The 27959-nt window shown below is 39.4% G+C and overlaps 2 protein-coding genes across 2 annotated transcripts in view; one reads left to right on the top strand and one right to left on the bottom strand.

Annotated features, from left to right (window-relative positions):
- Positions 1-27959, bottom strand: part of CENPP (centromere protein P) — a 117800-nt gene that overhangs the window by 41947 nt on the left and 47894 nt on the right. The window lies entirely within an intron of this gene.
- Positions 10663-26455, top strand: ASPN (asporin). The gene is made up of 8 exons (XM_050312648.1): positions 10663-10896; positions 16489-16759; positions 18266-18378; positions 20542-20755; positions 21114-21224; positions 22677-22770; positions 23935-24073; positions 25264-26455. The coding sequence occupies exons 2-8, from the start codon at positions 16513-16515 to the stop codon at positions 25459-25461; spliced, it is 1116 nt and encodes a 371-aa protein (XP_050168605.1). The 5' UTR covers positions 10663-10896; positions 16489-16512; the 3' UTR covers positions 25462-26455.

Genomic DNA, 27959 nt, shown 5'->3' on the forward strand with positions numbered 1-27959 from the left:
TGATCTTTTAGTCTGAGAAGATGCTCAGCTGAGAGAAACTGGGAGAGCCTCAAGTCCCTGATGGGAATGGGGTTATTGGGAGGAACTGTTAAACCACCAAAGTAACAATTTTGACACACAGTTGGATTTGGGGACTCAGCAATACTCTCACTTCTCCTGTTCTCCACACACAGAAGGAGCTGCAGCTTCTTTTCACAGCTAAATTCAAGAGAGAACCAGCTGCAAGCTGCTAAGACTGCAGAGAATTTTGTAGCCCTTTCAGAGAGGAAACTACTGACAGTGCAGCAGGAACCTGAGTGCAAAGTTTTCACTACTCCAGCCACAGATGAACGCAAGGTAAATATTTCTGAATACAAGGATGTAATGTAAATGTTGCCACTATGAGGGGTAAGGTATTTTAAACTCACTAAGAGACCCAGAATAGCTGAGGTAAGGATTCAATAGCCAGAACAATTCCAGAACCACAATGCTTTGTGGCATAAGAGGAATTTTGGGGTTTTAGACTCTCTGGCTGTTAGATATCCAAGTTCTGACTTGCACTGTTGGCTCGTGCATCACACACAAGAATTTTGACAAGACTTGCTAAACCCTTCACAGAGGTCCCATTATAAATGGAAATGTAGCAGATGACATCCTGTGGTCATCACCAGATCCATACAAAAGGTATTGACGTTGTCACTGGTTTTGAGAAGGATTTTTCTACTCGTTAAAAGATGACAGACCTTTTGAGGATCTGCCTGAGAGGTTGTTTTGGGCACAGGGAAATGCATTTCTGGTAGGATAAAAACTGCAAAGGTGTCCAGCAAAATATGGTTGTTACCATGGAGGCTTGGGCAGCTTTCTGAATTTGAAGGAATGTTTTCTCTAAGCAAGGTAAAAGATCTTTCTTACAAAAAAACCCTACCAAAACCTCAGAGAAATAAAGTCACCAAATGCCTCCTGAAGTGAGACTTTTATTATTAATGCCTACATGTTGAGGCTGTTAGAACCTCTGAGACCCCAAAAATGTTGAGCTCACAGTCCACACCCTTCTCCACTTTCCATTTCAACTTAATAAAGAACAGAGATCCCCTGGTGACAAAGCAACAAATCCCCCAACTTCACCCCAAAAGGGAGTTAAGGTGTGACCACTTGCTTTCGATTTGCCCAAGACAAAGTGAACTTCACCCAGGAAATTCTCCATTACAGAAACACTACAGAGAGTGGCTGATACAATTTCTGAATTTCAGCTCTGGAACATGCCCCAGACATGTTACTGCAAACACCCCTTGGCATTCAGGAAGAACAAAAATCACAACTGGCAAGCAGGATTTTATCTTTTCTTTACCAACAACTTGGTTATGCTTTTACTGAAAGAAATCAATGAACTTTGAAGATCTCTCTCAAGCCACAGCTTTATAAACAGCTGCATCACAGCAAGAAAATAAACAGTTTATCGTTTGTGCTGTATAGTAATACCAGTGCTAACCAGCTGAAACTCTCATGAAAAAACATGTTCTAATTAAAGTACTATGTTTATATTCCAATGTATACAGTTTTCAGACAAAACTACAGACAGTAAAACAGTAGAAATACAGGCAAAATAATTTAACTCAATAATTCTGGTAACTTCCTGTTTGCAGAGAACAAGTCTGCAGATTGCAGGTCCAATACAATATCTGGTGCTCTGGAAGCTTCCTTAGGACAATTCCAAATCTCTACTCATTTTGGAAGTGTAGGCACCTAAAAATGTAATCTCAGGGACCTGCTTATATCCTCTTTGGATTTACAGCCTCGAGCAACCAATGTCAAAGCAGCACTGAACGTGCAATGCCAACGTGTTACCTTTCATGCTCCCACTCCTTGCTGAAGTCAGGTTTTGGAAAGCCAAACTTTGGGTCAAATCACCACTTCAAGGGGGTCAGAACCATACTCTGACCATCCTGTTGAACGTCCCAACCACAGAGGTGAAGCCAACACTTTGGAAAGAGTGCATGTTTTTAAGGACACTTCCTTTAAAAGCTGGTTTTGGCTGCATTTGAAGCTTTAGTGGCCCAGAAAGAGCAGTGACCTGTGTAACCTCCCCTCAAAACCTGCACAACGCTCGTACTGTCTTCTTGGAAAGTGAAAAAGGTATAAACAACCATGTAAAAAGACTACTTAATAATAATATATCTGACTAATTCAGCAGACACACATTCCCATTTCCTAATGAACAAAAGAGATCCCTGCAGCTATTGCATATTTAGTAACATGACCCTTCTCTTACCATCGAATCCCAAACTCTCCATTTCAAGGCCCTAATTTTACTTCTCTTGGCACACTGAAAACCATTTTAAATGAGGAAAAAACAGCAGACATGTGAAATAAGAGCTCTGATTTAAAGATGTCAACAACTTCTGTACAGTCTCAAAGCCCAAAGTATTGTGGAAAAATGTTGGAACACTTTTTTCCGTCTAAAAGTAGAGAAGACGTCAGTTCAAAACCTCTAAAATGCATTAAACAGATCTCCTTTTCCACATTAGGAAACGACCATATGATCAAAATGAACCTCACTTTTTATTTTCCTAATAAATTAACACGCTGCTCATAAGTTTTATATCAAGTCACAAACCAAGTAGCTCCACTCCAGTGCCTGCAAGTGTGATTTTAACAATTTTGGTGCAAGTGCTATAATGAAATTCAATGGAAATATACTACTTAACGTTCCCAATATCCAAGTTACAAAGTCTCATTACAAAGCTAATGTTCCTTGCTAACAGGCACCCTGTTCTCCATTAAAATTCCATCGGGATAGACCCATAAAGACTTGACACTTTTTAACTTTTTAGTTTAAGGTGTGAAGAGAGAACATCAAATGGAACTTTTAATAAAAATACTTCATTTTATATGATGCAAGATGAAGAAGATGCAACAGCTACTATGTCACTAAATTACCTCTGGGAACACATTCACACACCACAGTGCATCCCTGACAGAACTTACACAGTCTAAGTACTGCATAGAACATTTTGCCCACACCAAAACCCAATTGCTGATAAATTACCATCCCTTTTATGACACTGAAATACCCCAGTCAAGCAGAACTAAACCAACAGGTTTGTTAGAACTGTAATGTCCACTTTTCCACACAATAAGTGTCCTTATTTCAAGTGGATAATGTTTGATCAGTCTTAAAAGGATCACAGAATCACAGACTGAGCTGAAAGGGACCCACAGGGATCGAGTCCAACTGCTGGCCCTGCACAGACAGCCCAGCAATCCCCCCACAGGGATTCTGTGCAGAACAGCATCTCCCACGTTCCATGAAGTACTTGCAGCCTTTATCAGCCTGTGAACACAGTTCCTCAAGTTTCCCCATACACAGGCTGGTCATTGCTCTGTAGTTTCATGGACTTGCCTCCCCCCTCCAGTCATGTCCAGTCAAAATTCCCACCAGTGCAGTGTTCCAGGGTAATGTAAGATCCAAAGGGAAGCTCATCTGAACAGCGAGGTGGGCTGGGGGCTGAGGACAACTTGCACAACTTCACCTCTTGCTGCTGTAGCTGAGTCCTGTTACACGAGCCCTCACACACAAAATATTCTGTTTCAGTCACTCACAAATCAAACTTTGCTTCTGGTTTCAGTGTTTCCTACAGGTCTGGCTTTCATTGATGCCTACACCTGGGAATCCAAAGGGCTACCCCCAAAACTCAACAGTCCCGGTGACTCAAATTAGTCATTTTTACTCATTTTCACTTGGGAGTTTTATTTCTATGGGCAATGAGGATTTTCTGGGGCATTGAATTCAAAGCTCTGTATTCAGAAATGGTAATTTTTTCAGCTTGGGGAAATGTTGTGCAGTACAACCAGCTGTCCTGCCTAGTGCTTCATGCCCTTCCCTATGAGTTTACCATCACAGTGGACACAAACATTCTCTGGAGTCTCTACAAAAAAGTACTCAAGAGTTGAGTGAATTCCCCAAACCAGTCCTGTTTGATTCTAATGGAGGTTTTTTCCCCCCAAGGATTTAAGAATTAAAGTAAATTAAAGCATCCACAGTTGCATTATTTAAAATGTTAATCTTAAAAAAACCCACATCTGCCTTGTCATTTCTTCAACAGTCTGTTATGTAAGGAACTTCCCACAGCCACTGAGTAAACAATGACTGTAATTTGGTAGAAATTCCATCTCTTTTGTTTAAGTCTTTGTACAGGATGCAGATCTGCCCACAGTTACTTAAGACAAACTTTACATTTTTAACCTTAGGTTATTTACATTAACATATCTTTGCTAAACTGAGTTATTCAGAGCAGCTCACAATACACTGTTTCCTACAAAGTACTTTGAAGCAGATCTGTTAATTCAGAGAAAAGAACTTGCATTCCAAGTGTGCAGCATTATGAATATATACACAGAAATCCGTAGGTTTTCTGTGCAGGATCCCTAAAACAAATCTATGTTTCTCTGTGGGAACTTTTCATATCATAGCAATACATAAAAGCTGACTTATTTTTTCCACAAGACAGATATTTTTCTCAAAGGAGTAATACTGAACACAGCTGTGGAAATATTACATCTTCAGCAACACTATCAACACAGACAAGAATCTTCTAAGCCAGTTATGTAATGGTATTTTTAAAGGATTAAAATTAGGAAAAAGGATTAAAATGTACTTAAATGGGTTTTTTTCACAGCAATTTCTCCCAACCCCTGAAAGTTGCCTATGCCATTATGTTTTATCCTCAAGCATTCAGCTCCTTAAAAAATGTCATAGGGAATATGATGGCCCTCTCAAACATTTCATGGTTCATACCCCCTTTTAAGTGACTGCTCTTCATAAACATCTCTGGCTTCCCTCTAATGAAGGAAGGTTCTGGATTTACTCAGTGAAGGTTATTCACTACCAGTCTTCCAGGGAAAACTCTTTCTCCATTTTTTCCCAGCTCAGTTTGGCTCCCACAACAAAGAATTCAGGAAGCAAGACTTTTCCTCTTTCAATTAGACCAATTATTTCTTGGGTCTATATGAAACATTAAAATCCACTTCACTTTCTTGCACATTTCCACAGCTCCACTGTGAATGTTTGATGAAATATTTCCCTTTGGTTTGAACCTACCACCCACTGGCTTCTTTAGTTTTAGCGTTGGAAGAGGGCAAATAATTATCCTCTCTATTTCTTGATAACAGATGGGTTCAAATTAATCCATATTATCTATATTCTGTTTTTATTTTGAGAGCCTCTGGTAAAAGCTTAAATGAAAGAAACAGCGATTAACTCTCCTTTTTACCTTTCCCATCTTCTGAGCAACGAAGAGCCCATGGTTTTATATGAGGAGATGCAGATCTTTTACATTAATTGGAAAACACACAGAAATTCTAATACCCACGAAACAAAATTACAGTCACAGTATGAATCATCTGCTGACATATGTCCATGGCAGGGGGTTGGAACTGGATGATTTTTAAGGTCCCTTTCAGCCCAAACCGCTCTAGGATTCTGTGAGTCCATGAAATTATCAAAGCTGCAGTTTGCTTATTTAACAACATAAATTATCCATTAGTGAGCGAATTTATTTTCTAAAGTCAAAGCTCCTTTGCAGTGCTGTGGGCAAGCCCCATGGAAATTACCCTTTGTAGAAATCAGTGTTCAAGAAGCAAATAATAGTCTCTGCTTTACAAATTGTCCTACCAAAGAGACCTCATTTTCCACAGCACATGCAATTATGACATATGTTTTCTTTCAATTTACAGAAGTATTTCCACTGAGTGGTAACAGCAGCTTCTGTCATCCAGTGAATTTCTGACCATGATAAAAAGCAGTGCAAAATGCAAAGCTCCTTAAGGAACACACTCCAGTGTTTCCAAACAAATACCTTTAGAAATAGTACATTAGGGTATCTGCCCAAGAACTTGAACCTCTCTGCGGGTTTCTACGCTGCCTTTTAGCTTAGTTTAGAAGTTTTCATCTTCTCCTTTCTTTCATTTTTCATAAAAAAAGGATGTAACACAACTTTTTACATGGGCAGATGGTGGGAATGGCTTTAAACTGCAGAAGATTTAGATATAATATAGATTACATAGTACCTATAATTTAATAGTAGCATAGTTATGAGAAAATAATATTAAAACCGTACCTGCAGTGGTTAACTATAATTAAAACAGACTTTTTCAGAAGAGTCTTAATTTACTGGGAGTATTTAGGGTTGGACCCAACCTTGCATGACAGAGTTCCTGCTGTTGTGATGATGGAAAACAAATGAGACCATCCCACAAAATTCCCAGGGACAAAACACATCTGAACACAGGCTGGGTTAGTTAGCATGGCAGGGAAATGACTTCTCTAATGAAATAATATCCTTCTTTTTATTAGTCATGATTCTGAATGCTTTAATTTCAATTATCCCAAAGCAACGAATCGCGTGTTTCAAAACTTGCAAACAAATTGCGTTTGGAGATCTTCCAAGGAATCTTGTTACTTTTTCCATCTACAAAAGAGAGATGCTCAAAGCACATGCAAACATTTAAGGACCCAGGTTCTTCACTGGACACAGTATTTAACCAAAGTGTGCACTTCTATTTTAAAAATGTGATATTTGCTGCTTTCATTTCTAACTGTCTATCACAAACTGAATCAAAGTGATTTTCTTTTGGCTCTTTGAATTTCTAACTTATATTATAATTAATTTTGTGGGTAAGTAAAGTTAGGGAAAAATATAATAACGAATAAATTCAATTATTTTTTCAATCTAACATACTCTAAATATTTCAGGTGTTTTTTTCCTGGAATACAAAGGACTGGAAGGCCACACTTCTATTTCTTTTTTAAACTAATAACTCACTGGAAACTGATAACAGTTGTCATTTTAAACATTGCCTTAATGTTCTGAACAATATGAATCCAGCCAAAGACAGTGTAAGAAAGTGCATTCATTTACACTTCCATATTATTCACACTGTTAAAACAAAGGGAAACATCAGCATTTGCAGGTGATCAAGGTTTGTTTTTTTTTAAAGAACTGTTAAACTCTGGCAGAGTAAATCCCTGATAGTCCATGAGGAAATGTTGTTCTCAGTCCAGCTTGTATTCCGGAACAGAAAACTTTCCTTTAGAACTTATTGCTGGAGTGATTCAGTAGTTTGGCACTGGTTGCAGAGTTTTTCGTTTTAACTACTGTTTGATTTTCCATGAAAGAATGTCTGGTGTTTCCAATGTCTCTAAGGCAGATAAATACCCATATTCCATAAAAATGCCATTTAACATTATCCAAACTTGTGAGCAGCATCACAAGCAAGACTAATAATTGACTTGTAGACACACCAAAACTATTTCAGGACCTTCACTGATCAGGCAAAGCAGTTTCCTGATCCGGTTTGGTGCATAAACCTTTTTACAGGACCAGGGAGAAGAGCATTGAGGTGGGAATAAGCTCCCTGGGGACTTCTGAGATGGGCATTTCCACACAGAGAAACTGGTGTTTATCTGTACCCTAATGCAGAACACAACTTACTGCCCAAAGGCAACACAAACTCCCTGCAAGGAGGAAAAAAAATAAGATATTTCTTCAGGTGACTATTTTGTGTCTCCAGTCATTCCAGCTCCTTGCATCCATACAACACGTGACAATCCATGACAATCACACAGATGTATGGACACGTACGCTTGAATTTACAGCTCTTTTTGTCCACAGCCTCTCACTGTGAGCTCTGACCCGCCCTTCAATGCTGCTCTGTTGCTAATAAACATCAGGGACTGAAGACTTGGACTGCAAAATGAAACTACATTTTGCTGCAGTTTCTAAGTCAGCTGCCAAAAACAGGCAAAAAAACCCACCACACCTCTATTTACACGCAAAAGTTGATCCGCGCACGATAATAAATAAAAATGATTTTTTATAACATATCTCCACGTAAACACTGAAGGACCAAGACGAACCACAGAAGCTGAAGAGCAGTTTTGATGCACTCAGCTGGCTCAGTGGTGTGGTCCAGCAGCTGGGGGAGAGCCAAACCTGAGCTCGAACCAAAGTATGTGAGTGCTCCGCACATGGAGCGGCTGCGAGCACGAAAGGAATAGGTCATGGCGTTAAAATGTGGTGGGCAGTGGCCAGGGCAGATTTGTGCAGCTGATGTCAGATTCATCACTTTATGTAAACCACATTTATAAACACTGCTGCAAAATGAGAGAGGGCTTCGTTTGCCTTAGAATAACAAACATATACAAGCCCAGCTTAGGTTGCAGGGTAAGCACAAGCCGCATATGGCAGCACATGTTTGCTGCCTCAGGCATGGGGAGCGATACAAATACAGGCATTTTCAACACAGAAATCGAGGCAGCATTTTATGTCACTGACCAGATAGTACAAAAAGTCAATATAAAACATCATCTGAATGCTTTTTCATTTCCTATTTCACCAGAGTGAGACACTGTTGTGAACCACCATGTGCTGGATATACTCCTGTCATCGCCCAAGAAATTCACCTCCACAAACTGTGGGGTATTTTCAGCTGAGGTAGAATTCTAACTTTCAACCAATTCTTTCACTGGTGGAAACAGAAATCACTGAAAAGGTGTGAGCAAACAGTCTGACCCTCATAATTGTTAATTATTTAAACACGTCATAGGAATATATACAGACATTGGCTTGCAAAGAAAATACCCTCAGACTACTATTTGAGAGTATCTTTTCATTAAGCCCCCAACATCATGAATTAAAACACTGTGAGACGTTGGAAATAAATTAATGGCATTAAAAATAAAAAAACAGGCTCATAAAGTAGATTGAGAACCACTGGCCTAGTTTAGTTTTTAGTATTGCTATCAAGACATAACATCTAAAGTTCAGAATCAGGTAGAGAGGAGACCTGAAAATGTCATTTCTGGGTATTTTATCCGAGATTACGATTACATTCCAATCAAAATACTAGATCCAAGTCTTGAAACATTAAACATTTTCATTAAAGACCATCAAGGCAACATTTATTTCTACCATATTGATCCTCTATGTCACATAAAATATATGGATGAGCCATTTTAAGGTTGGAACATTTTTTCCAGATCCAACCACTGTGTGTATCCCTTTCATTATGTAACTGGCTCTGACAAACTTTATGCACAGAGGAATGTGTTCCTACCACCAGAATCAACTGCAAGGAGAAAATAATAATAAAAAAACCCCGAGTATTCATCCAAAATTGAGAGGGAGCCTTGCTGCAAACCAGGGTCAGCTGGAACTGCTGATTCAACACTTTGCTCCTGAAAGCAGGGAAAAAAGAGCCCAGCACATTTATATTACAACCCTCAGGCCCCACTCCCTTTGACTGAATAGCCAAGAAAGTGTTGGAGGGTTTTTTTAAAACAGCAATTTAATACTAATTTCCTCAAAAAAAGCCATCCAAACCGAGCTATTCAAAGCACAGGGGAGTGTTTGCTTGGGAAGCTTTGGTGTCTCCATGAAGGCAGACATATGCAATTTGAGATTTCAAGGAAGTTTGAGATCATGCCTCAGATTCCTATGTGGGAATGTGATTGCTTTTGAAACTGTAATTTTACTCCTTGGGAAAAGTGATAGGGAGACTCTTTATCACCATCAGCCATCTGTGCTACTGGAGCTGGAACACATGCAAAGAAAGGCAGTGCTGCAGGTAACACAAGCCTCGTCTGGGCTGATATCACAGCACCAAAGTTCTAATTTTTGGCATACTATCTTTTTTTTTTTAATGCCTTAAGAAAGCAACAGTAGACAAAATAACTGTTATGCAATTTGAACAGGCATTTTGCAAACAGCACCATGTACAGTACAAAAAAAAAAAAAGAGCCCAAATAAATTTTCCATGCCCTTTTTTTTTTTTTTTTTTTTTTTTTCCAAAGCAAGACCAGACTTTTAACATAGAAAGGAGCTAATTAAAGAAACAGATGAAGTCAGATGTGCACGGAACTGGATATAATGTATTGTAAATTTAAAGACACAATCTGTTTTGCTGCCTTTGAAACTTGCTGTAGGTAAACTCCATTAATCAGACATTTCTGCAGTTTACGTAAACAGGGCCTACAAAAGGTAAACAAAGAATAACCCAGTTTCTAAATATTGTGATGTGAACGTCAGCACAACTTTGTAACAGGGCAAATTCTCAAAGGCTTGAGTTTCAGCCCACAACTTCGATCCTTATCACAGAACCCTGCAAACACTGTCTGTTTTAGATAAAAGATATGCTTTATTTCCCATACACAAGAGACAGAAATTGGCTATATTGACTAAAAAGTCTGATCTACAGTTCACGTTCCTGAATCGCCCTCCCCAGCCAGGAGGCTGTCAGCTGAAAGCAGAGGTAAAATTTACACATAACTACACAATAAATCCTAATTTTATAACTTTAGAAAGCTTTGGCAACATTCTGATCACTGCAGGCTACTGGTTTACTCTGCCACTGGCTATGGTTTTATACTCCCATTCAAGTCACACTTTTTAAAGACTAATGGCTAACGAAATCATAAATAATTGTAATTCCACAGCGGGGATGACCTGAAATGGACCTCACTGTACTTCCAATGGCCTGATGTCAACTATTATTAAACTACAGGTTTTATAAAGTCTTCCACTAGACGTCTAGAGTTAAGCCAGAAGTTTTGGCTCCAATACAGGCAGTGATGAAAAACATATGAGTGGTAACAAGGCGTCTTAATATCATCCTTCAGTACTAAGATGGGCTAATCTGAGGCAGCACTTTACTCTGGTATCACCCACGGTGCCAGCAGGACCAAGGAGTTTGCAAGTGGACTTTTTTTCTTTTTATTTACTTTCCAATTCACAGAACTCAGTCTAACTTCCTTTTTCTCTGTTTTTATTTTTTTTTTTTTAATTTAATATGAAATAACTGGACATACAGAGCTCAGGTGGATTATCACAGAGCTTCTGGAAGAACTCCCAGACTTGCAAGGTATGTCCACTTTGAATACCTGTTTTATATAAATAGCACTAAAGAGTTAAGCAACAGTCACTATGTGCAGATTAACAATGTCAGGTAATTTACAGTACATTTTTTTTTTAATGGAACATATGAAGATTTACTTTGCAGTTGAAATAATTCTGTGTGTACTACAGCTGAGCTGCAAAACAAAAAGAGCTACAGTGAGTTATTTAACTATTAAAGACTCGTCAGAAAGATGTTACAACTGACAATAACTTTTCTCAGTTATAACAATCTGTGAAAATCTACCCTACAGTGACAGCAGTTCTCATAGTTACAACTCTGTATTAACTTTCTGTAAGTTGGTATTCAAGTTGGTGGGGTTTTTTTTAAGTACCTATCAGCAAAGTAATTAAAAACAACCCATGAAAGAGTAAACTGTAGATGAACTACAACCTAAAAATGCTCATGGATCATACTCAGTAACAAGAGTCAAGCAGTTTTCCATAAAAAGTAAATAGTCTGTAAACACCACTTATTTTGTAAACATCCAATTAATTATCACTACTTAACTTCAATATTGGACTACTTCTGGCAACAGAAACATTTCTTCACTAATCTCACTAACAAAAAAAACTTCCTCCTGTTTTTCTTAATCAATTTAAGTAAATCAATGGAGTAGACAGAGTTAAACATAAACTCCTTTTATTTCTGGAATGGGACAATGACTAATAGAACCAGAACTATTTTTAAATATAGATTTCAAAACAGCGATGGTGTTGCCTTTCTTTGGACAAAATCTGTGCACAGAGCAATGATTTGTGTTATTAATGAACACAGAGACTTTTCTTTGCCTCTGCAAAGACCACCACTGGGTCATTTAAACATTTCCTTTTCAGAAACAATGACAGAGGAAACTGGTCCCTGAACACCGGGAACAGAAGTGATTTCTAAACATGATTTAGAGTCTTTTTAAAGTCTTAAAATGTTATGTATTAACTCCTCGGTGCCCTAACTGCTGTGACAACAAATGCCACACGCTGTAGGGCTGGCATGTAACTCCCAAGGTTTATTTGTTGTTGGGTTTTTTTAATGCACTCATCCCACACTAAATACACAACTCCTGGTCCTCACAGAAAGGGTTTTTCTTTCTTCCCATAACTCATGGGTAGAATTTTCACATCACAGAACCACTGCAAACTTACGTGGGAATTTCCCACACAGCCTCTCAAAGGTTTTAATCCTGTTTAGTTATAGTGTGATACCACCTGCATTTCATGAGTTATACATCACAACTAAACAGCATGAGAAGTGCCTGAGCTCTATGAGCTGTTTAGCAACAAGAGTTTGGGAAAGATGACCACACTAGTGAGGATGAGTGTGTCCCAAATGCTCAGTTGGGTGATTTTAGGATTGTTACACACTTCAGGACAGCGAGTCAGCCTTCCAGCATCTCTCCAGGTGAAGTGCACTGTCCACATGCAGTCACCTCACCTTGGGGCAGCTCCTGTTCCAGTGGGAAGATGCTACTCAGCAGCTTTTTGAGCTGGAAGATAAGTAGGATTGTGATAAAGAAGGGGCAGTGAAGCCTGAATTCACCACAATCTTCCTCAGCTCAATGCTCTGGGCTGCAAAAACTGAGAATGGACAAGGCCAGGCTTTGTCCAAGCAACACAACCTGTTAGGCTGTTGTATGTCAGGAATGGCTGTTCCACCTCTCCTTATTCCTTCTCTTGCTGCCTAAAGTTCCAACCCCCTACACCAGGTTGTTCCACCCATTCCTTTGTGCTGGCTCCACACTCAGTCTGTTCACCCACCAAGAACGACCTGGGGTTTTTTTTGGTGCTCAGGTGAGTTTTATGCCAGTTCAGTGAGTTCAATCAGCTCAGTGAACGGCCTGAGTGGAAGGGCTGGAGGTACCTGGGAGCAGAGTGGCTCTCAAGGGGCAGCAGGGGAGCTTTAGCACAGCTGGGCCTGTACCTTCCAAAACAGGATTTCATAAAATTCCCAGGATAAAATAAGGTAAGGATTTCCAGCAAGATCACCGGGATCTCGGATTTTAGGCTTGCATTTTCTTTTAATTCTGAAGTTTAAGCATGCAGAAGGTTTGTGTGAGTTCTTTGAGATGAGCTGCAGAGTCAGAGCATTCCTACAGAGATGTGTCAGCATCTGTTTACTGGGAACCTCAAAACTTCAGCCACGAAAAGATATTTTAAAAACATCCATAGAACTCAGTTCTTTGGGAACCATTTTTTAGTAGTTCTTTGGCCAATGCAAACCTGGAGTCAAGCTTGATTATCACCCCTAACTACAAACATAATAAGGATTTCCTAATGGCAAAATAGGAAGACAAAGAAAGGATTTTTAACCTTTCCTTAAAAAAAAACCAAAACAAAAAAAACCACAACAACTTAGGCTTCCTTCTGCAAAGGGACTAGTTTTCAAGAGATTTAACCCACAGGACCAATATATGTCATCAGTGATATATTTCAAATCTACTGTTCTAGAAGTGGTTGGGAGCAACACATGTTTTTCAAGAGTTCAAATTGGCCACTACTCCAATCACAGCCTCGATCTAATAGCTTGAAATCACAGATTTTGGATATCTGGTAGGAAATATGGAATCCATTTGCTACAGATGCAAGTGTGGGAACAGATTTTTAAGTTGTTTCCTAAGACAGCTTCCCAGCACCAGATCCAAAAGGGCATTTCAGGAACACACGCACAAGATTATCTTTTAGATACGGTAAAACTATACATCCAGTGCCTCTCACAAGTAAAAGTCAACAAGGTCCTGGAAAATAAATGTTCTGAAACTTGATTACCCTATGAAGCTTGATATCCTACATGTGGAAGTGCTACAACATCACTGAATAAAGCACAGGATTTTTGTCACTTAATAGCGAAGCAGCCAAGGAAGAAAAACCAGCCTGAGATCCCATCTGGGCAACCTCAGTCATCAAACCACTTTTCCAAGAACAAGGAGAACTTGGAACTCTGAAAGTCTTCAAACTCCTCATCTCCTAATTAATGGTATGACTAAAGTGCTGGAGATTTTAACTGTTTTCTGAAGCTGAAATGCAAGATTGAAAAGGCCAAGCGTTCCAAAGGTGAACAGCCAGAAATGACCACGATTTTCTGGAAAGGAGGTTCCACACCTTCTCCCCAGCACTGCTTACATTCAAAGATTCTTCCAAGGACACACACATTGTATGGGATTGCAAGAACCACCATCAAACCCTTTCTGGGAGCATTGAAAGAGAACATTTTTTTGAATAGCAAGGAAAACATATGGGAAAAACCCCTGTGAAGATTCTTTCAGGAGGTTGGTAAATCAATAAAAGTAAAGGCACCACTAGAAAGAGCAGGCACCTGGATATTATGGAAATATTAAACTTACAGTTACATGTGGCTTACCTGCAAGTTACTAAGTATATTGTGCTTGTTTTCAGACACATATTTGGGGGAAAGAAGTCACAGCATTCTTTTTAAGTAATCTGAACAATTATCTTTTTTCCTTTTTAAACACCCTCAAACAGACACAGTTACAGCAGCAGCAATGCATGCAGTGCACTGCATTTAATGCTGTTACAAACCATACCCAAGGAACAGCAAAAGGACTTTGCACAGAAAAAAAACCAATTCAGCCAAAACCTCAGAGTTTGGAATAAGCCAACACTCCTGTACAGACCAGCACACTCAGTTCTCCTGTAACTGAGGACCAATGACAAAATGCCCACAAAAAGCCATTTTTCAGCTATAAACAGATCATCAAGCATTTAATTAGGTGATCAGACAAAAATTGACATCCTTTTAGTATTTCCCTAAAGAGGTCTATGATATTCTAAATAGAAAATTTTTTATAAACAGGATATACACATTAAAATTTACAGCAGCCCCTCTGGGTTTGTGGAGCATGTTTTGTCAGACCCAAATGACTTCTGGAACTGGGCTTTGGAGGGAAACAATGTCAAGCTGGGGGCAGAATTTACAGCATTTTCTCAGAGCTGCAAAACATCCCGTGGCAATTCTTACTATCTCCATTTTCCCCTAGACTAGTTTTGTAGGAGCATTTGGTCCAGAAAAATCATCTTCAGAATAAAACTGGAGTATGTAGAAAATACCTATACCCCAAAAAAATCAGTACCTTTGAATTACTGATCATCATTACTCAGGTAATGCACTACACTGCAGTTTAGGACTGGACTCTCGGTGTTCCCAATAAGTGTGCCTAGAAATAAACCTGGTAAAATTAGAACTGGGAGAAGCAGATGGAAATGGAGTAAACAGCTGTACTGGGTCAGGGGTCATTTGGTTTGTTCAGCCTGGAAGAGATTGAGGGCAGAGCTCAAGGGGGTTTTCAACATCCTCACAAGGGGCAGCACTGACTGATCTGTTCTGTGGGGACCAGGGACAGCCCCCAGGGAATGGCTGGAGCTGTGTCAGGGCAGGCTCAGGTTGGATCTCAGGGCAAGGTTCTTCCCCCAGAGGGTGGCACTGAACAGGCTCCCCAGGGCAGTGGGCACAGCCCCAAGGCTGCCAGAGCTCCAGGAGGGTTTGGACAACACCCTCAGGGACAGGGTGGGATTGCTGAGGGTGACCCTGTGCAGGGTCAAGAGTTGGACTCGATGATCCTCCCTTCCAACTCTATTCTATTTTTCCAAAGACAAATCTATTTTTAAGTTCTTCGTGACTTGTACTTCTCAAGAACATGAGGAAAAAATAATTGTAGCTGTCTGACATGGATGTTTTCTACTTGGAAGGTGGATCCAAGAAGAAATACTTTTCTCAGAGAGTGGTGAGGCCCTGGCACAGGTTGCCCAGAGAAGCTGTGGCTGCCCCATCCCTGGAAGTGTCCAAGGCCAGCTTGGATGGGGCTTGGAGCAACCTGGGATAGTGGAAGGTGTCCCTGCCCATGGCAGGGGGTGGAACTGGATGATCTTTCAGGTCCTTTCCAACCCAAACCATTCTGGGATTCCAGGATTCTATGAAACGTGCTGCATGCAGAGGGGAACTTCTATCAGTGGAAATAATAAACAAAGGACTGCAACATGGGAAAAGCTGCTGTCAGGAGTGAAAACACTGTCTGCCCAGATTAGAATAGAAAGAGTTCAATTAGAAGCGTTTAGGGAGTCGAATACCAAGTGTTTAGGAAGTATCCTGCTGAGTGTATTTTATGCATTGGTAATCAAGTATTTCCCACTTTTACAAGCAATGTAACATATGCCCACTTACCACATTAAAAGTGCTTTTGCATCAAGAAGAAATAGGATTTATTTCATTCCGAGTTCTAGTAAAGTGTACTACAAAAATTACACTTCAGAGCTTGAAGCAAATGATATTATTTGTAAAACTCAATTAAAAATTTTGATATTACATTAATCTCTAATGAATTTAAGTTAATATTACTGCATGTAATTTTATGGTGATGATTCATATTTTAAAGACTATTTTTATATTCTTAATCCCTCATACACTAACTAATCCTCAATATTCACAACAGACCATTTTTCAGGACCAGAGACTGTTGCAGTGAGTGAAATAAATAGGTCAATGCCTCTATTTGCTCTTTCATATTCACTAATTCTCGTGGGGTTTTGTTTGTTTACTTTCCCTTTCCAGGTTGGTTGTCCTGATTAAGAGGATATGAAGGAATATACTCTCCTTCTCTTCTTGGCTTTGTGCTCTGCCAAATCTCTCACAGGACCTTCGTATTTCACACTGAAGAACATGATGCTCCAAGACATGGAAGACGACGACGATGACGACGATGACGACAATTCTCTATTTCCAACCACTGAACCCATCATGCCACTAATTCCTTTTGATCTGTTCCCAACGTGCCCCTTTGGATGCCAGTGCTATGTGAGGGTTGTCCACTGCTCTGACCTAGGTAAGAATGTTCTCCACTGGACTCCCCTTTGGAGGATTTGCCTTTTAAAAGATGAATTCTACAGCTCCATAAATTGCACACATTCCCGTATTCCCATATTAATAATTTTCAAAAGGAGCTTAACATGTTTTCCATTAGGATTGCAAACCATATCTAATTTGTGTCCAGCACTTTTTGCAACGTGAATGTTTTCCCAGTCCATGTTCACCAGCTTAGAAAAACTGGAAAAGCTGCTACAGCCACTTTCCATTACAAATGACTTCTCTGGATAACAACAGGGCATGGAAAGGCATTTAAAATATGTAACAAACAACTGTAAAAGTGTTTAACTGATCAGGGAAAGTACATGATAACCTGTACAGCTTTTTATCCACTAAGAGAACAATCACAGAACGGGAAAATGCTTCTATTTACATTTTATATTACACTTTCTACTGTGGTGGGGTTTTTTTGGGTGTTTTTTTTTTTTACTTGCATGATGCTCTATCCAAGCAGGGGAGCACAAACATTTGCTGTGTGTTTTGTTCGAAATAGATTAACTATTGGTCCCCTCTCTCAGAAAAGAAGTATTTCATTCATAACTACAGAACAACAGGTCAAATGACAGGAAAACAAAGAAAAACAAACCACAAGGACATTTAATGTGAGCACATAAGTGGGACACAAACTTCACTCCACTCAAGCGCTCATCACTGGTACCACTTTAGCCAAAGGCAAAGCTGCTCCTGTCCCTGCTGCAGGTACATCCCAGTCCCTAACTAGGAATTCATTATTAATTGGTCCAATTTGAATTAGTGCTCACTGAAGTTTTCCCATGATTCCAGGCAATCACAGGCTGTGATCCCGCCACGAGCACAGGGACAATGACATCTGTTCTCACTGCAGCCCTGCCACCATCCTGAACGTCACCCTGCACTGCTCATGGCTTAGGAACACTGAGTCCATACAGAAACTGCTGGGGTTTTTAAATGTGTCATTGTTAAGGAATCCAAATAAACTTTTGCTGACAGCAGCAAACGGTGGTTATTGCATCTGGTCTGCAGATTGCAAACTGCTTTACAGTTCACACATAGGAAAAAATCATATTAATAGACTTCATCTTTAACTGCAGCCTATTAATTATGGAATAATTGCTAATAAACTGCACAGCATTTCGTGCATCAGCATTTCCACTGAAAAGGAAGTTACTGCCCCTGCTAAGGCTTTTGTGCTGGTTCAGGATCTCAGATGGCCTGAACTGCAGTGGGTTTGTAACTGAACAGGGAGCAACCCCTATTCAGGCTGTCATCATCAGGGGCAGCAGCAGCTCCTCCCAAAACTATCCACACACGCCTTTGGTACATCCTTACATCATTAATTCCTCCCATTACCAAAAATCCCCGTTCTGCCCTTTGCTCTGTGGCTGTTCACGTTTTCTTTCCCACCACAACCATCAACCACCTCATTGTGTTTTGCTGTTCAGCGTATCCAGGCACACAACATCTCTGTTCTGTTTCACTTCCACAGGTCTGACATCAATTCCTCGCAACATCCCCCCAGACACTCGGATGATCGACCTCCAGAACAACAGAATTAAAGAGGTCAAGGAAAACGACCTGCGAGGGCTCACATCGCTCTACGTACGTGAGCTGCTGCTTCCCGACTTGGAAATCTTATTTAGCAATCTGAAATACTTCCATACTTCCAAAACACTAAAATGGTATTTTCCTTCTCTCATGGTAGAGATAAAAGTACAGTCTGATGCCTGTGTATCTGACTACTCCCACGTGGTGAGAAGCAAAGAGCTTTTTGAGTTGTAAGAACTGCTTTCTACCACACCCAGACAATGTCCCATGTGCATCTCACCAAAAAGATTCGCAAGATTTTTCGGTCCTTAATGTGCACACAAACGTTCCTTATATTTTAAAGGCTGCAAAACAAGAGCTCCTTTTTTTATCTGCTTAGCTGGAAAACACCATTAGTTCTCACAGTAGAACTATAGTGGTGATTTCTGAGGGTATTTTCAAAAGCACAGAACATAAAATTAACACGCACACCACTGAAACTTGTTACAAACCCAATTGACCTGAACAGAAAATGGACCAACATTGAATTACTGAAAAGTCAGGGGATTTACTACTAATTTTTTAGCATGCTTACATAAGCACATAGCGACAGGCTTTGAAACAAGTATCACTGGCAAATAAAATAAATCCAGATATTTACAGTACACAATGTTACTGTTTTATTATGAGAGGAAACAAGAGTCTCAGAGGACTGGAAAGTTAAATCTGCTTTAGAATATTTATTTCTATGACAAGTCACTCTAGATCCAGTATCAACAAATATTGACAACTTCGAGATTTTCACTGTAAAAATGACAAATCCATCACACAACCTACAACAAACTAACAACAGTTAGAAAGACATGAAACACACAATAAACCAACATAAGAACAATCCTAATACATTAAGGAGAAATCCTTCCCTGTGAGGATGGAGAGGCACTGGCACAGGTTTCTGAGCAAGATGTGAAAATTTACCAGATCTAAATGTTCCTGAACGAGCCTGTTAATTATTATGGTGTCAGCCAGGGCAGACAAAAGAAGAATCACATAAATTCACAGCTGGCAACAAAACGGTTCCCACTCCCCTTGTCTCGGGGGTACAGAAGGGCCTCACCAAGGGAGGGGCAAACACACAAACTGGGGTTTATATTCTGTATAAAAGATCTTACAGGAACTAAACTCCAGTGCCTGAGGAAGTCACTGGAATCCATCAGCCATCACCACATTACATATCAGAGTCACCACTTAATTATGTGATAACTGAGCTGCTTTGCTTTTTCTCTCCCCAGTTCATTTGTGGCCAGGCTGAAGGACTTTTCTCCCGAGATCAAAGTTTACTTTGTACAACTTGGTTGAGTCTTGGGGTCTACTTAGCAAAGGCACAGATGGCAGCTTGGATTAGGAAGGAGCATTTCCTGTTTATTTCCTTAGGCTAACCTCATTTTTTTCTGGAAAAAGAGATTAATTCTGGTTTGCTCTACTTCTTCCCCACCCCACCCCAACAATTCCTGAGAGGAGATGAATTACCAACAGCTCCAAGAAGTAAAAAAGGAACAAAAATGAATAGTCTGAGTATGGAAAGGCAGGGATGTGATTTGACATGGAAATGATTTTGGATAACTCATATTTTGTTGTCTGTAGTAACTCATTACAAGTTCTCTGATAACACACAGCAAAGAAGAACAAAAAACTGCCCCAAAAAGGATTAGTGCACAGTACAGAAGAGAGAGACTTAAATTCCCAGAAGTGGGAAAACTATGGCAAATAACATAAAAAATTCATGTGTCATATAGAGACATGAACATCTAAGAAACACAGACTAAAAGCCTGACTTTTATCTTGCTGAGTTATCCGGAAATAAAAGATGAAGTTCTTAGTTTTGAGAAATTGTCTGCATTAAGGAACAACAAAGTATATAACACCCTAAATTCCCTTACAATATTTGAATACAAACATATTGTTTTGCCAGTTCTTAGAATCCATTGGCACCTTGCCAGCTCTGACTAGTTTTTCTCTGCCTTCCAGATGATGCTCCAGCTTTCAGGTTCTATTTTGTTTTTCCACAAGCAACTGTAATGCCCAAAGTGCTAAAGTTTGGTATGATGGAAAAACGAAATATTTTAAATAATTGTTAAATTATATATCAAATTCATGGCTTAAAATTCATAGTCATAACTTTCCTACATATATATATTTAAAAAAAAACCTTTCTACTGCTCTTCCCATGTCTCCCAGGCACTGGCTTTGAACAACAACAAAATCTACAAGATCCATCCCAAAGCCTTTGAACACACAAAGAGGCTCCGACGACTGTACCTGTCCCACAACCAGCTGACTGAGATCCCAACAAATCTGCCCAGAACTTTGGCAGAGCTCAGAATTCATGCTAACAAGGTCAAGAAAATCCCCAAGGACGTATTTAAAGGAATGAAGTCTCTGCATGTTTTAGGTAAGTCCCCTTGAGTAGAACAGAAAACTTTCCCAAAAATGTCTTTATCAAACATTTCTACTATGTAAAATTTTCAGCCCAAGGTACAATTTCCTCTCAAAGAGATATTCCCATGCTGTGGGAAATACCTTTCCCAATTTAAATTCTCTGTGAAGTAGCTACATAAGTCAAGGTTTGGGTAACCCTGCAAGCCAAGTTAAACATCCTAAATTGCCTGAGAGCTGTGACTGCCACCCCTCAGAAGAGGCAATGCAAGCTAAATATTAACTCGTGCTTAGAACATCATCAGAAGTCACAAATAAAATTAGTTCACAAAATTCCAAAGCCATAAATGCTTTTCTTTCCCCCCCTTGGACAGAAATGAGTGCAAATCCTCTGAACAACGATGGAATAGAGCCAGGGGCTTTCGAAGGAGTAAATATCTACCATATAAGAATTGCAGAAGCCAAGTTAACTTCAATTCCTAAAGGTAGGGTTTACCTTTCCTATTTTATTTATACCAGTATACTCCTAAATAAAATGCTTAAGCATCTATATAATTACTGAATTCATAATACATATATATGTGTGTGTGCAGAAGCATCACTGTAGAAGTGAACACTAAAACAAAAACCCCAAAACAACCAAAACCAACTCACCCCAATTGTTCAGATAACTTGAAGATCAGAAACCACCTGGCTGCTCCCTAACACAAAAACACCCCAAAACATTCCTCTAGTATCATCATAACGCCATCTCTTGTCACTTAGCACAAAAAAACCCATAAAATTATTCCAATTTTGTCTTTGTTGTAGAGGAATCTCCTATAAGGGGAAACACAGCATGAGGTCTAATATGTGGTGTGAGATACATAAACAAATCAAAACCTACAGTGTTTCACAGTGAACTCATTCACCACAAGTGGAAACTAAGTCTGTACATCCTCCCATCTGCAGCTATTATAATGGCACAGAAATTTAACAAACGTAACACAAAATGTACCCAAACTCTGCGATGGGCAGGGGGGCTGCTCTTCCCTCTCCGTGGTGTAACTCGGACACCAGCAGCACGTGGAGCTGGGAACTGGAATGCAAACTGGGAAGGAGCCCAAACAAACAAACAAACAAACACACACCGGAGAGCGCCAGCTGGAACTCGGGCAGGCTGGGAATTCAGCCCATTCCTGGTGGGAGCAGCGCTCTCCCAGCCCGTGAGGAACGGGGATTGCTGGGTGTCGGGTGCCCTCTAGACAGAGGCTGCAAAACTGAGCCTGAGATCAGCAAAGAGGAATTCACACTTGGGATGATCTTCCTTTGCCGTCCCTAAAAACACACAGGGGAAAGGTTCACCACCTGCTGGTCCGTTCGTTGGCAATTCTGGGTGTGGAGGTTTTAGAAACACAAAATATTCTGGCGTGGGAAAGAGTCCATCAAATTCAGCTGTGAGGATTCCTAAAGATTCCTCCCAGATCAATCCCAGCAGCTGAAGCAGCACAATTGTTACACCACGGAGAAAAAATGGCAGGTCTTCAGAAAGCTCTCCCTGGTTCCACAGGAGTAGTGGTTTGACCACCAGCTCTGAGATAACTGCACATAACATACAATTTCCATCTTTGGCAAGTTAACCAGAAGTACTGAGAGCTGTCATGAAGGAAGCCGGGAAAAATACCAAATTCTGGAACTGAAATCTTAAAATCAGTATATGCACTTTCACATCCTATTTTTTTTCTTTTAAAGTTACTGTTTTAAAGCAAATTATGTTGCTTTTTTTTTAATTACCGTAGTAACACCTAATACCCATTTCTTTGATGCACATAACCTTCCCAAGATTCCTCACCCAGTTCTAAACACAAAGGAAAGAAGCTGTTTGGAACATAATAAATATTCCAATAAAAAAATAAATTGGTTCGTTTTCCTCACACTGTGCATTTGTTTTCCATCAGATTTGCCCTCCAGTCTCCTGGAGCTTCATTTAGATGACAATAAGATCACAGGAATTGAAGTTGAGGATTTCAACCGTTACAAAGATCTTCAAAGGTACCACTCCCATCCAGAAGGCTTTTATTTGATAAAAAGTCCCACTTGGCAGCAGCTCGATTTAAAGACTTCTCTTGCTAATGGCAGAAAAGAGAATTAAAAGTTTTAAGTGTTTTAGTAAGAATTGCTGTAAATAAGACCAAGCTTAAAAAAACCAAACAAATCCAAAAACCACATTAGCCTTGTTATTACATGATTTTTGCCTACAGTTTGCAGTACGAAAGTAGGATAAAAACAGCAGGTGATCACAAAATATAACCAGCATAACTTCTTATCATTCTTATAAATTTATTCTCATAAATGCAGTAGCTGGTAAAGGACACAATTTGCTAACTGTTCCCAAATGTGATGGGATTTAAGGAAAAATGGCTGTTTCTTAATATCACTGATGGGGGACTAGAAAAGGGAGTTCTCTCTAAAGCTCAGTTAAGACCTCTGATAATTCAGCTGAGCAGCACTGCATGTGGGATTTGCTGACAGAAACCACTGTCAAAGAAGAACTATTGACCTACCTTTAGACACCAAGTTCAGTTTCTGAATAAGTCATGTAAGAACAGAGAACAAGGGAATGGTAGGATGGGCAGAAAGAACATCTCCACCTGTTCTGCCACCTTCCAGCAATGCAGGCTCAAGTCTTACAGCAAAAAATCTGACTAAGGAAAATTTGAAAGTAGGAAAGAAGGTAGTTCTGCTTAGCCAAAAACTTCTTATTTTAGAAATAATCTCTATATTAAAAAAAGCTTGTTATTTGGTTGTTTCTTAGAACAGCACTTTGTATTATTGTGACCACACTTTGTGGCTCTACTGCTTGATAGAAGGGTATGATTTATTTCACAGACAGCTTGAATGCTATTCACCATTTGAACTCTTGTAACTATAATCAGAAAAACTGCATGTAAAACTGAACAATTGCTCACATCAGACTGACATCAGATGAGAGCTAATCTCCTTAAAGTGGAAATTAAATTAAGAAGTAAAAAATATTTGTTAGCTCAGTTGTGTTGTTGTTCCTATCAGAGGGAAGATTCCATCGTGCTCTCCCTGTTCTTTTCTTGCCCCATGTTCATCCCTGTGTCCTCCAATCTTTAAAAATAAAGAATGCTCTTCAGAGCCGTTGTGAATCTCAATTAGCTTTTAATTAAATGTTCCTTGTACAATTTCTAGGCTGGGCCTTGGGAATAATAAAATCAAAGATGTGGAAAATGGAAGTTTTGCCAACATACCAAGTATCCGTGAAATCCACCTGGAAAAAAATAAGCTGAAGAAGGTTCCTCCTGGATTACCTGAACTGAGATACCTGCAGGTCAGACACTGAACTGAACAGAAAGATCCAGTGATTCCATGATTTTCACTCTGCCACACTGATTAGGTCACAACCAAAAGGCTTAATTAATTGCCACATATATTTTGACTTGACTCTCCTAACCAGGAAAACCTGAAGTCACATATGCTTATTAAAGAAATAAATATAAAATCAAACAGCAGGAATACTTCCTAGGGAAAAGAAAAAAAAAAAAAAGGACAACAGTGTGCTATACCCAGAAAATGTTTCCAGAAAGTTTGGTACAGATTTATCATAGTTTCCATATTAGCAACCCAGAGTGGAAATTTTTCCACTCCCACACTGAAAAGTCTTAAATTCAAAGTAAACTGTTTATAAGGATGAAATGACGAGCTAAGATTTTAAAATTTGTATTCAGAACTAGACAGATTTGGCAAGAAAATGCTTTCAAAACACGATTATTTCCTGAATTCTGGAATAGCAATTAAAATTAAATTCATACCTATTTTATAAGATGACATATACCTTGGGACCCTGAGCAGAACAAAGCTTGGAGACACGTGAAGAGATGCACAAGTGACAGAGCACACAATAAGCTATTTGGCAAAAGCTTTCCTCTCTGAATTTAATTTCTTTGTGCTTCTCATATCACTTACAGGTAAATACTTTCAGATAGATAGAGATAAATATATATATATAAACAACCAATGCAAATATCAACTTACAATGTAAGTGAATTTAGATATACAAAGAATTCTTTTGTCATTGTACATTATTTCACTTAAACTTGAAACTTTACTATTACAACCCCTTATATTTACTAATTTAAGCTACATCAGCATTGGACTGATCTGTTCCTATAAGTATACCAACAAATCTCTCCAAGTTCTCGAGGCTACTTTATGAAATCTATTAAATCCCTGAAGATTTGGGAGAATATAATACTGCATTGTTATAATTCTCCCTACAAAAGAACATGAAATCACACTTTAGGACAAAGTTCCCTAAGAACAGAATCCAATTTACTCTGAGAACATGCTGATAAAATTCCAACGACTTTTCCCTGTGGGAGACACTGTGACAGGAGGAAGATTTTTAAGAACCCTTTAAGAGGGATTTTTAACTCCTGTGACCACCAGGGTCTGCAGTGAGGTGATTTACAAAGATGCCACGGGCACACTGACACTGTATGTGCTGCTCCCATCCTGCAGGTGGTGTTCCTGCACTCCAACCACATCGCCAAGCTGGGAGTGAACGATTTCTGCCCGACGGGCCGGAGGAAGAAGAAGGCTCTGTACAGCGGCATCAGCCTCTTCAACAACCCCGTCAAGTACTGGGAGGTCCAGCCCTCCACCTTCCGCTGCATCCTGGCCAGGAACAGCGTCCAGCTGGGCAACTTCCTCAAGTGATGTCCCAGCTGGGCACTTCCAACAGCAACCTGGCCAAAGCAGTTCTCCAATACTTGAAATTTGCAGCAAAAAAATGCCGATTTTACACTATTTAACCGTTTACAAAGTATTTGCTATGTCAGAGGTAATTAATTAGAAACAGTATGTTAAGTAGGATCCATTGTATGATTTGACAATGTTCAACCTACGTTTGGATAATTTAAACAGAAGTCTTTATATCTTACAGAAGAACTCTTGGAAGTGGAACTGGAAACTGTATTTGATGTTTCCTATTGTAGATGTTAAATTCTCTCCTTAAACCACATAGTTTTGATGTATTCTTTCCTTCAAATCAATTCTAAAAGTCACGTGGAAGTGACTTTTTCCACAGTAAGGACCTTTTCCTCTCCCAAAGTATTGTAAGAAAAATTGCAAAAAAAAATTATCAGACTTCAAGGACAACTTCTTGTGCCATTTTCGATAATGAGCAGAGATGCAATAAAAAGATATGGTATTGTCAGGTCGCTGTCTCTAAGCTAGAATATATTTTTATAATCTATTAAGTGAGATATAGGCAGGTTTCACATGATGAACAGACAAAAAGCCTCGAAAAGTTTTTGGTAATTTTCTCTTGCAACTTTAAGAGGAAAATGTCCTTCCATGTTTTACTCTCCACAGAATTTGACGCAGCCTGAACATTAAAAAGTAGGATTCGAGATTTATCATACGCTTCAAGCTTAATAGGAATGACTATTAAACTCCCTTTAGGCCAGCACAAACATTTTCTCTTATCTATAAGAACTGTAATCGTGTTTTTCAGTTTATTTTCTCCTCTTCCATATTCTGACAGCACGCGGGTTTAGAATCCCTCCCACTGTAAGTCCCTTACAAGTGCCGACCGCAAGCAGCTGGAACTCACTGCCCTGACCCTCCTGTGCAGGGCAGCCACAGAACTCTCAATACTGACAGTACTGTATAAAATGGATATTTGATATATTTAGTGTATATTTGCTATTGGGATTCAAAATAAATTAAATAAACTTACAGAATACCTGCATTGGTGTAATCGATCCCATGGCAGCTCATGCAGAGACTGTAACGAAGCACCTTCCTGACTCTTCCCTGGATATTTCCTCTGGTCTTCCTTTTCCCAAATCTACAAACCTTACAGATCATTTATCACTGCACAAAGTTAGAAATCCAGTACTGCATTTGAAGCAGTTATGGGAAATGGCACAGACTACTTGCAGAAGAAAATACTACAAAGAAATGAATCATTTCCCAGTCCCTCAAGCCTTTTACCACCTTCCTACATACGTTACACAGGAAACATCGAGTCTAATATCTGGGGTTTTTTGCCATCTGCTTGGTCTCCTTGTATTTCATATTTTGTCAGCACCACCAAGCTGTTGAGACCCAAAGCCACGTGCAGAGGGGAGGGAGGGCACACCAGGGGAGGCTTTCCCTGGAGAACAGTTTTTGCAAACTGAAATTCCGTCCATCACTTCGAGGTAGAATAAAAAAACAAAACATAAACCCCTGAATCTGAAGGTCACCAAGAATCCTTCCACTCCTGCCTTCTGGAGATGTTTCTAAGAAGTGCCTTTCTTAGCAAATACCAACCTTAACAACAGGTCACCTGCCTTACAGTACCACAAGAACAGCTCATAACCCCAGAGGGACAAGGCTTTGGCAACAACAACCCATGGTGCAAGGAGAAAGTGAGGGTTTGAAATAAATGCCCTCTCTTATCTAGTTAAAAAATTCAAGTCCTTAATGTCCCACAAAAGGTTCACTGCTTACAAAGTTTACTATCAAAAAGGTAAATAAAGGATGAGGCAGAAAATTTGTAGGTAACCAGAGACCAACCAAGAGCCTGAAAGGATCTGAGTGACTTCCAGAGGAAAAGAGTGGCCAAGTAGCAACATGGCAGCAAAAGTAAACCCTAAAGAAGGTGAAGAAGGAAAAATTGGATGGAAATTTCCAAATTTTCATTTACTTTGCAGAGCACTAAGTTAACAGTTTTCACCTTGAATAAGTGGGACTTCAGTCAAATCTTCAGTTGAAAGCACAAAGTACAGTGCTAGCAAATAAAATAGAGAAAAATCATTAAATTGATATGAATTTCTGGTTTAAATGTATTCTTAAATACTCATGCTATACTAATTACATCATTTCAACCGTGACAACACAAACAGAAAAAGTGGTTCAAGTTCTGTAGCTTTACTAAAAGTAGAAGCTCACAGTGTCACAGAATGCATTTTTCCACACTAATTCAGTCACAATGCCTAAAAACAACAGAGAAAGTGAACAATTCCTTATCTAATTGGGGTTTTTGCAATGGACAACAGGAACCCTGTAACCAAGTGCTTTCTAAACCTCTGAATCCTTTACAGTCACTCTTTTAAGAGCTTCACCCAATTTTAGGTCCACTACTGAAGTCCCAGGATAAGGAGAAAACTTTGGAAAAATGTAGCAAAGTTCTAAGAGGTAGAAAAACCACATAATTTTGACCTTCT

Source organism: Myiozetetes cayanensis, unplaced genomic scaffold (assembly GCF_022539395.1).
Source record: "Myiozetetes cayanensis isolate MyiCay16 unplaced genomic scaffold, myiCay2020 scf18, whole genome shotgun sequence".
Classification (NCBI taxonomy): Eukaryota; Metazoa; Chordata; class Aves; order Passeriformes; family Tyrannidae; genus Myiozetetes; species Myiozetetes cayanensis.